We start from the raw sequence: 10,387 nt of genomic DNA, 5'->3' as shown, positions 1-10,387 counted from the left end.
CTCTTCTTGTGTTGCCCGCTGATAACAAGGTACGAGCGGGACTTGTTTTGGACTTAGTGGTATAATTTGGGAGCACTGAAGAGTCATAGTTTCTTAGTATGCAATACCATTTTAAATTTTAATCAGACCATTTAATAAAGCTGTAGCTACAAGGGTACAGTGATTCTCTGCTTGGCAGGTTAGTTTTGCTAATATCTCCTAGTGCCTGTCTATCTTGCGGTAGGGTGGGAGCTGGTGCTGGTCTAGGAAATAGACATCGATCAGCCCAACCACACAGACCCTTTCATATACTTCATGTTCTGGAAAAAAAAAAAAAATCCAGCTCAAAGGATGTGAAGGCCAGCCTTTATAATCAGTAGATTGAATATAGAAACTTGTGAGCTGCTGACTTCTAGACTAGTTACCTACCAGTTAGCTTTGTAGCAGTAAGAAACTTCTATTAGCATGAAGAATTAATGGTTGTAGTTTATTATTTTCTTGAGGAATTTTCTTGATCAAATTCTCAACTGTGTTTATAGCACTCCTCTGAGAGAAAAATCTCTGAAGGATATGTCCGTATTAAATACACACCAGAGGATTAAAATTCCCCACCATGTCTCCCCATGGTGGACCAAAAAAAAAAATTACAATTGCTCTAACAGTATTTGTTCTACTTTTCAATCAATAGGATGCTTTTTAAAGCTTACGTTTCTCTTTGGACACTTTAAGTGACTGATGAGACAAAAGAAAAAAAAAGCCAAGATAAAATGACAGTATAGACACTCCTCAAATCCTATAATGAACTCCACAGGGCATCCAATTTTGATGTATTAGGATTTTTTTTTATAATGAGTACATTGTTGGAAATCACATTTTCTATCTGCAGGAGCTGGAGATGAAACTGAGCTGACATCTTACCTCTTTGTAGTTAATTAGCAAGGGGAGAGTAGTGTTTTGAATCTTGTATGGGAAGGGAGGTATTAGTCATCCTCCGCTCCCCTTTTCCCTTCGAACACCTGGATCTTTTTGTGTGCTCTTTGATTTGGTTTAACAGTCTGGATGGGTCTTATTGGCTGGGAAAGATGAGGAGAATTGAAGAATGACTATTATTTAATGGAAAAAACAAAAACAAAAACTATAGCTCACCTTCACTTTCTCTACCACTAAGTAAGTGGTAGAGAAATTCAGCACAAAGATTCTTCTGACCTGTATGTATTTATTAACCATCTTGCTTGTAGGATAAATAAAATAGATCAGGTCTATTTTTCTTTTAAAGAACAGTTCTTTACCTGGACCCAGACTATAGGTAATACCTCTGCTGCAAGAGTCTTTTGATGTTGCCACATTAACATTTGTCACCATTGAATCCCCAGCACTTAACGCAGTGCCTAGAACTTAGTAAATATTCAGTAAATGTATATTAATCAATGAGTAAATTAAATGAGTGTTGATCCATACCATAAAGTGTTAAAGTTGCATTAATTGTATCTAATACCTTTCTCCGAGTAGTCGCTGTGCCCATCGTAAGGCATGAGGTGAGATTTTCATAGAATTCGGTAATTAGGGACAGAGAGGCAGAGCAGAGCATGTATGTATGATTCCATTGAGGGGACTGGTCCTTAGGCAGGTGAGCAGTGCTGGGGTCAGCATGGACACTCATCTAGGGCTAAGTAAGTGGTAGAGAAGTTCAGCACAAAGATTCTTCTGACCTGTATGCATTTATTAACGTCAGATTACGTGCCTGGTCCTACTGAGTAGGCCACTTCCCTGCTCTCTCTTCTCTTCTCACCAACTTGATGTAGCAACAACTAATCATGTGAACCTGGAAGAGCCAAAGATAACATTTCCCGCATGGGATGGAAAGCTGTGACACAGGCTGATGTATCTTAGGGTTCTCTTTTAAAACACCTGGTCCTATGAAGCTGCAAGGCTTTAGATGACTATAGAATGCCTGATATTTCTGCCCCCAGAACACTCCTTTATGTCTCTCCTGGGATGTTTTGTCTTGTAAGGAATGATTGCCCATAATCTACACCTCTGCATTCATTCACCTTTCTTTGTTGTCACTGGGTGAGGCGACACTGGGAAATGCTTAGGGAGGACATTCATTCTTTTCATTTTTCCTTTCATGATATTTTTGAACAACAATGTGAAACCACTTATAATGCTGCTGTGAATTGTTAACAAGCACGTTTGCACATCACATCTATTATGCTATTTGCACGAAGTTCTGTGAAGAAACAGCTCGAAGTATTTTTAAGATATAGCCTTTTATCTCTGGAAGCACCAGAAAGTATTTGCAGATTGGTCTCGAATCAAATTAGCCTAGCACATTGGTGAGTTCCTGGAGGCATGAGCATTTCTGTAAGTGGTTCCTAGCCCCCTTAATCCTTTTGATCATTTGCACTGTGTATTTTTACACAGAGTCTTGTACTTTGGAGAAATAAAATAAGGAAACTTAAAGGTGAGTTTGATGAGGGCTTCTCTACATTGTTTGTCAATGCAGATGGATCTTGAATTTTAATGGTAATAGTTTCTTTTAAACAACCAAGCTTTTTTAAACCTCTCCACAAATAATGTCAGTTCTCAAATTATGTCTGAAAGTGTTTGCTGGTGAATGGAAATTTTTCCTGACCCCTTATTGCTGCCACAAAAGAAGAACCTAATCCTGGAAAACTGTCCTGACAGCCTGGATGTCAATTACCCTACAGCTGTGTTTTTTTTATCTGGGCCACTGCCCATGTGACATTTGCTGTCATTTGGTGGCTTCAGGCATCTACGTTCAGAAGCCTGGCTCAGGGTCGTAGACTGAGCCTGAGCTTCACCTCTGGTTAAAACCTGGTTGGCTCTTCACTGGATCCTGCCACTTACTGGCTGTGAGACATTGTATGAGAAAACTTGTGGAGAAGCCTCAGTTTCTTCATCTGTAAAATGGGGTCCACATCTCATAAAATTGTTGCGGGCAATATTTGTATGCCCATGTTCATAGCAGCATTATTCACCATAGCCAAAGGTGGAAGCAAATCAAGTGTCCATTGCCAGATGAATGGATAAACCAAGTACGGTATATACACATAATGGAATATTATTCAGCCTTAAAAAAGGGAAAAATTCTGATAGATGTGTCAACATGGATGAACCTTGAGAACATTATGCTAAGTGAGATAAGCCAGTCTCTCTCTCTCACACACACACACACACACACACACAAATACTGTATAATTCCACTCAAATGCGATACCTAGAGTAGTCAAATTCAAGGCACAGAATTAGACTGATGGTTGCCTGGGGCTGGGGGGAGGAGGGAAATGGGGAGTTAGTGTTTAATGGATACAGTTTCAGTTTTGCAAGATGAAAAAAGTTCTGGTGGTGGTGGTAGCACAATGATGTGAATGCACTTAATGCCACTGAGCTGTCACTTAAAGACGGGTAAGATGGAAAATTTATGTTATGTGTATTTTCCACAATACACAAAAAATTGTTGTGAGCATTAAAACACATCAAATAGGTAAAGTGCCCACCATTTTGTCAGTATTCAGTAAATAGGAACAGCTTTTACTAGGGTTAGGATGTTGTATTTTAATGGTTACATATATTTCACCATGTGATTATACCAAAATTTCTTTCTTTCTTTCTTTCTTTTTTTTTTTTGTTTGACTTTTGGCTTTCTTATAGTACTCTACCATTATAATAAAGATGGAGTGAATTTTTTTGTGTATTTGTATATGTTTTCCATTATTTGGAGTTATATCTTTGAGACAGATTTCCTGACCACTTAGGGTGAATTATCTTAATCTTTGTGGCTCTTGCTGCGTAAACCAGTGGGATTTGAGGGTAGTCATTTACCCTTTTACCAGCCACGTAAGGAAGCCAGTTTTATAGCACTAGGTATACTTTTAAGCTGTTTTACAAAATGTAATATGTAAGAGATGGTATATTAATGGTTCGATATGTGTTTATTTCCTTTTATCATTGAAAATGTTGATCATTTTTTGTCTTGATTTACATTTATTTTTTCCTATGTGTATTGCCTGTTTATATCTTTTGCTGTATTTCTAGTGTGGTTTCTGTGCCTTTCTTGCCAAATATATTTGTCATGTTTGTAACATATTTTTGCCATTTTAATATTTAGAAGGTTTAATTCTTATGTAGTTAAATAATTCCTTTAAACATTTTAGAGTACAAAATGGTAATATTTTAAAGTAGATAAAAATGGTTTTATAATAATCACGATTATTAATATATTTTCTTCCTATAATTCCCCATCATTTTCTTCATGTTAGTATAAAATTTGCTTCAATGCTTAACTTAGATGACTACAGTATTTGAATTAAAATTATGTAGACTGATTAATAATAAAATATTAATAACCCAATATAAAAAGGACATTACAAAAATTAGAGCAAATAAGAAATTAAAGTTATTAATAAACATGACTTTTTTCTCACGAATAATTAAATTCATTGAAAATGAAATGATAGTATTGCAGCTATAAATTGCTAATGATTAAAAACATTGTAAGACTGACTGAGACGGCCCTCACTTATGCTGCCAGGGGGGAGAGGAAATTAGGTCAACTTTACTGAATAGCAGTTTGGCACGAGGTATCAAGAAATTTAAAAATGTTTATAAACATTGATTTAGAAATGCTGTTTATATAACTATGACTTTGAGGCAGCCTCAGAAATGTGAAAAAATATTTACATTCACTAAATCACTAAAAATAGATTTAGTCTAAATGCCCAATGACCAGGAATGACTGGATAAATAATAGTACAACCTTATTTGGAGTGTTATATGAAAATTATAAATGGCATTTAAAAAAATTGTTTTTTAGTGATATGAGGAAATACAATATGCTGGTAAGTAGAAAAAGCATGATGCGATGGTTGCAATAAAACAGATTTTATGTAGTGATATGCATGTGCGTGTGTATGTATCTCATACGTATTCAAGAAGAGATGTGTAAAAAAACATTGACTCTACTTATGTGGCAGGAGTAAAGGCGATTTTTATTTTCTTTTTTATACTTCCACACATTTTCTAAGCTTCATATTGCTTGTAAATTATTGTTTCTACAATCAGAAATAAATTTAAATATTAAAAAAAGATGAAAGATCATGAACAGATTCGTGTTCATTTTGCTCTTTTTGCTGTGATGTATTGGGTAGAATCCTGGACAGTAAGTCAGAAGGTACATTTTCAATTTATGGTCCAGAAATTCATTAGCTATGCAACCTTGGGCAAATTTAACCTATTTGTATCTCAGTTTTCCCATTTGAAAAATAGAGATCTCTGCCTTCCCTGTCTATACCATTGGACAGTTGTGAGAATTAAGGTGAGATTACCAACAAATGGGAAAACACTTTTGCAAACTAAGGTGCAAGTTCAAGGCATTGCCGAAACCACTGTGAGTTTTGATAATTTGCTAGAAGAACTCACAGAATTCACTGAGAGCTGTTATCCTCACTTATTAGCAGGGAAAAGAAAGAGAAGGAAGAAAAAAATCAGTCGAAGGAAGAGATGCAGAGGGCAGAGTCTGGAAGTGTTCCAGTACGTACTGCTGTGTCGTCTCCCGTGCAATCAGGATGTGTTACTCTCCTGGCATCCATGTGTGACAATATGCAAATATTGTCAACCAGGACATTCACCCAAGCCTTGGTGTCCAGAGTTTTTACTGGGGCTTCATTACATGCATGTGATTGATTGATTGTCCACATGGTTGAACTTAGTTTCTAGGTCAACTGCGTTACCCAAAGCCTCCGTCTTGCTATCACTGTGGGATCTGGCCAACCCTACCGTAAGATTCAGCATGGCCAGCCCTGACCCTAAGACTATTCGTGTGTCCAGCCCCACCCTAAAGAAGGACACTCCAATCGGGTATGACATAGATTACCTTCCAGAGGCCAAGGCAAAAGTCAGATATCTCTTTGCACAAGGCTAAATGCTTAACTACACATAAGGTGACCAAAAGAGATGGAAAACAAATTTAAATGTAGACATGATGTCAGTATGGAGGGGTCTGTTATTTACTATGTTCTAACACTCTAAAATAAGGAAGGACATGAATTCCATAGGTACAAGTGGTACTGTGAATACCCGCTTCACTGATTCACAGAACCTTGGGGACCACCTTTGAGAATGGGCGTGGGTACTGGAGAGAGACATTTGATACAGTAGTTGTCTACCACAGAGACAAATTAGGCTGAGAAAGCACTTACCGCCCCGTTGGGGGTCTGAACCTGACCGTTGCATCAGTGTTGGCAGCACAGTGCATTGTCCCTCCATTAGTGAATTGATCTAATGTGAACAAGTTACAAACCTGCTTTTTACAGGTGTCTCTATCTGGCATCATCTTACTCTGTATTGCAGCTGAGCTCCCTACATATAGCGTGGAGTGAAGATAAAAATAAATTGTCACACTCCCCTTTGCAGAGTTTCAAATCTTGAGCACTATATCAGAGTAGATCCAAAAGATTTTGTAGAGTGAGATTGGAAAAATGAAAACCCGAGTTCATTTTCTCATGAAATTAAAAAAAAAAATTAGGGTACAGTGGAGCAGTCATCATCCTCAGGAAGCTTGCTAGAGGATAACTGTATGCTTTTATGGAAAAAGAACCAGCTACAGGGACTTAGAATGGAACCATTGGCAAAAGGACAATTATGCTCCCACCGTTCTTTCGGCATGAAGAATTTTAGCCTTGGTCTGGTGGTTTTTTTGTGAAACAAATAACTTGTAATAAATTGATGTTGTCAGTAAATTTTGGTTGTATGTTCTGTTTCTTTCAAGGAAAAACTGGCCATGCAGAAGTAGTTCGAGTGGTGTACCAGCCAGAACGCATCAGCTTTGAGGAACTGCTCAAGGTCTTCTGGGAGAATCATGACCCGACCCAAGGTAGATGAGTGAGCCAGTATTTAATTATCTTACTAATTACAGCTGGGATAATTAGTGTTTGAGCTGCATGGAAGAGATGAACCTTGAAATCACACAGGAGCTCAAGAATATGATTGCAGACATTTATTGACGGAGAAGAGGAGGGGCGGGGGAGAAAAAGGGTGCGAGAATAAAGGCACAGCCACAGTCTGCACCCCTCCCCCCTTTACAGCTGTCAGGGGTGGGAAAATTCCCACAGAGAAAGAGCCAGACAATAGAGATTCGTTCACCTTTGATTATTGCATTATTCCTCCTTAATGCAGTCCTTTGTCTACAAAATTAAAGTGTCTTTCTAGCAGCTCCTAAGTTTTCCTGATTTATGGTTCCTTTATTTCACTGAATTTAGCCTTTCTCATCTTTTGACGTTATCAGGTTTTTAAAAAAAATGTCTGTAGGTGATAAAAAAAAAACATAAAGGTAAAATGCAGTATTCAGTGGGTCCACAATGCTTGCGTTATGTTTTTTTCATTAACTCTTTATTACAACTCATGCTTTTATAAAAGTATGTGTGGACTTAGGTAAATTTGCTTATGTTATTTAAATATTTCATTTGCCTTCTTTGGAATTCGTTATATGGAAATATTAATATATCTGAGCTATAAACAATGGTGGCCAGAAATTTTATTGAAGGCACATACTAGCAAAAACTCTATGTTGGCAGATATCATTGTAATATTTGATAATGGAGCAATTTCCAGATTTCATCCGAACAGCCTTATAAGCGCTGTTTTGCCAACAATATGATCGGATATTATGAAGCTTATGAACTGAAAAGTCCTATATAGTAGATGTGATTTTTACAAACCCTGTTCATTTAGTAATCAACCTATTTATCAAAATATTTCCCTTTGGTGTCAGATTTCTGTGTGGCGAGTATGCTGTGTTGACTGATTCCTGATGCCTGGATGTGTTTTTCCAAATGTTCATTGTGTTTTGTGGTGCAACCTTAATGTGATTCAAGCAGCACAGGTTGGTGCGTCCTGAGTTCTGGTTCTGAGAACCACCCAATGACGGGGTGATTTGCTAGAGGGCAAATGTCAGAGCCAAGTCAAGAGTTGCAAAATGATAAAGGAGCCAGGGTCAGGCAGGCCCAGGACCCAGGCGCATCCACCAGGGATGGTGAAGGTCTGGGAAGGAGGCTAGGAGTAGGCTTTTCGTTATAGTAAAGTTTGGTTTGATGTGGGGGGGACGAGTCACAGGCGTGTGACCGAAGCAGGAATAATTAGTCCTTCCGTGGGACTGTCGTATGAGAGAAAAAAGTGTTCTCACTTTGCGGGGGATGCCGAAGTGACAGTGCTGTGTATGTGGAAAGAGCCTGACCGTGGGAGAAGCAAGGGAGGAAGATGAGCAGAGACACTACGAGGTGAGAGATGGGAAGAGAGAACCTTCAGGACACTCTGAGGCCCTGAGACTTCTCGTTCCTGCAGCTCTTCCTTCAATTTTGAGAACTCTCCTTGTAGCTTTCCAAGCAACGAGAGCTACTAGATATCCTCCTTTTTTTTTTTTTTTTTAATTTAAGCCAGTTTCTTGGGTTTTTATTATTTGCAACAACAAAAATCCTGACTAATCCACTTACTCAACTTAAATAATCATTGTGCTCATTGTGCTCATTTTATTGAGTAGCTGTTTACTAACCATGTGCATTTGGCTCTGCAAATCAGAAGTCTTAAGCCATTTGATTAATAGTTTTATCATTGACTCAGACATGGAGTGGAGGACACTAAAAACTGTTTAAGACCTGTTGGTGGTTTGATTAGGAGGTTTCTTGGTAATTCAGAATTAAGAATTGGGGTTTAAAATTTGGGATGTATGGCCTGAGAATGTTCCAAAAAGGTTCCAGATGACTTGCTTGATGCTGATGACAGTATCTGGATCCAGCCCTGCCTGAAGCTCAGGTTTATTTTCTTTCCCCTACATCTGCAGGGCCCAAGCTTCCTGACCAGGAAGACCACTTCTAAGGATAAATGTTTTCATGGATCCCCTATGTGATATAGTTGGGCCTTTAGTATCTTTTTTTAAAGCAAATACATTAAAATACTGCTCTGAATTTAATCACACTTTGAATTGGATGCCTATTTTATTAGCCAACACAATGTCATATACCTCTGGAAAATGGAAATGCTTACGTGCATAATGCATTTTACAGCTTCTAGGACATGTCTCCTGCACAGTCAGATTTGTGGACCTCTTGCAGTAGCCCCAGGCCTACCCAGGGGAATGTGGCCACAGATGGGACTGCTCCAATGCACTCCTGAGGGAGCAGTGGCCTTCTGGCAGAGGCTGCTAGTTGACCCCATATTAGTTTACCCACTTCTATAGTATTAGAATTTTAGCGAGATAGGCAGCTACCAATCAAGACTAAATTTGATCAGACTGTTTATAGCTAAGTATGGTCATGTGTCAAAATTCCGACACAATTGATCGTGTGCGACTTCTGGGTCATGTGCACTTAGAAGAAGGGGTGTTCTCTTCCTCGTCCTTCTTTCATGCAAGTGGCATGTGGTTATGGTGGTGAACCATCTGGACCACAGGGATGGGGACCTCACCCTTGTGTTTGAGGAGCTACAAGATAGAAGGTTCTAAAGTCACTATCAGGGTGGACTCTTTATGCAGGAGAGAGACATACTTTGTTTTGTGCTTTTAACGGGTCATTATGGAGAGTGGATTGGGAAGAGGCAAGACAGGTAGGAAGCTGCTGTAGCAGCCAGATGAGAGATAATGACAGCTAGGACTGACATGGTCAAGTGAAGACAGAACTGTCTTCTTTAAGCTACTGTTGTTTTGGTTCATTTTAGGCCTTTTATTATTATTATTATTATTATTTTACAACAGCTGAACCTATATCTTTACTAAAGTAGCCTTAAACTATAAGCTGGTGATGAACTCCCAGTCATTCCTCTGAAGATCTTAATTCAAATGTTCCCCTAAGTAAAACGTCTTTAATGAAATCTGCTGAGTGCGGACTCTCGGGTTAGAGACGTGGCTTTCATCAGGTCTGCCACATACTAGCCGCGTGGCCTGGGAAAGGTGCCTCACCTCGCCGGGTCTGGTTTCTGCCTTCACTTGACCATGTCGTCCTAGCTATCATTATCTCTCTGGCAGCCACAGCAGCTTCCTACCTGACCTGTCTCACCCTTTCCCAATTCTCTCACCATAATGATCTGTTAAAAGCACAAAACAAAGGAATTCTCTCTCCTGCATAAAGCCCTTTTTTGGTCGTCCATCTTTAGGGGGATAATGTACAGGCTCTTTACAAGGACCAGCTGGCCAGGGACTGGCTGATTGGCGTCTACTTCTCCAGCTTCAGCTCCTGACTCTTTTCTCCCCTCCACAACCCTGTTCACTCCATTCCCAGAAGACTCAAGTGTTTTCTTGCCCACGGCTCTTGGTGTGACTGGCTCCTCCCTTTCCTTCAGCTTAAAGTGTCGTGTCCTCTGAGATCCCCTGACCCGCCCTAACTAAGTGGTACTCCCC

At 39.2% G+C, this 10,387-nt stretch overlaps 1 protein-coding gene across 2 annotated transcripts in view; it reads left to right on the top strand.

Moving 5' to 3' along the window:
• Positions 1 to 10,387, top strand: part of MSRA (methionine sulfoxide reductase A) — a 327,699-nt gene that overhangs the window by 211,529 nt on the left and 105,783 nt on the right. For both annotated transcript variants that reach the window (XM_025042498.1, XM_015600694.2), the window contains one exon: positions 6,770 to 6,874. In XM_025042498.1, the coding sequence (XP_024898266.1) occupies positions 6,770 to 6,874 (105 nt within the window). The remainder of the gene's footprint in view (positions 1 to 6,769; positions 6,875 to 10,387) is intronic.

This window comes from Pteropus alecto, unplaced genomic scaffold (genome assembly GCF_000325575.1).
Source record: "Pteropus alecto unplaced genomic scaffold, ASM32557v1 scaffold50, whole genome shotgun sequence".
Taxonomy (NCBI): Eukaryota; Metazoa; Chordata; class Mammalia; order Chiroptera; family Pteropodidae; genus Pteropus; species Pteropus alecto.
Note: the sequence above shows the minus strand (reverse complement) of the source record. Positions and strands in the feature narration are given on the sequence as shown.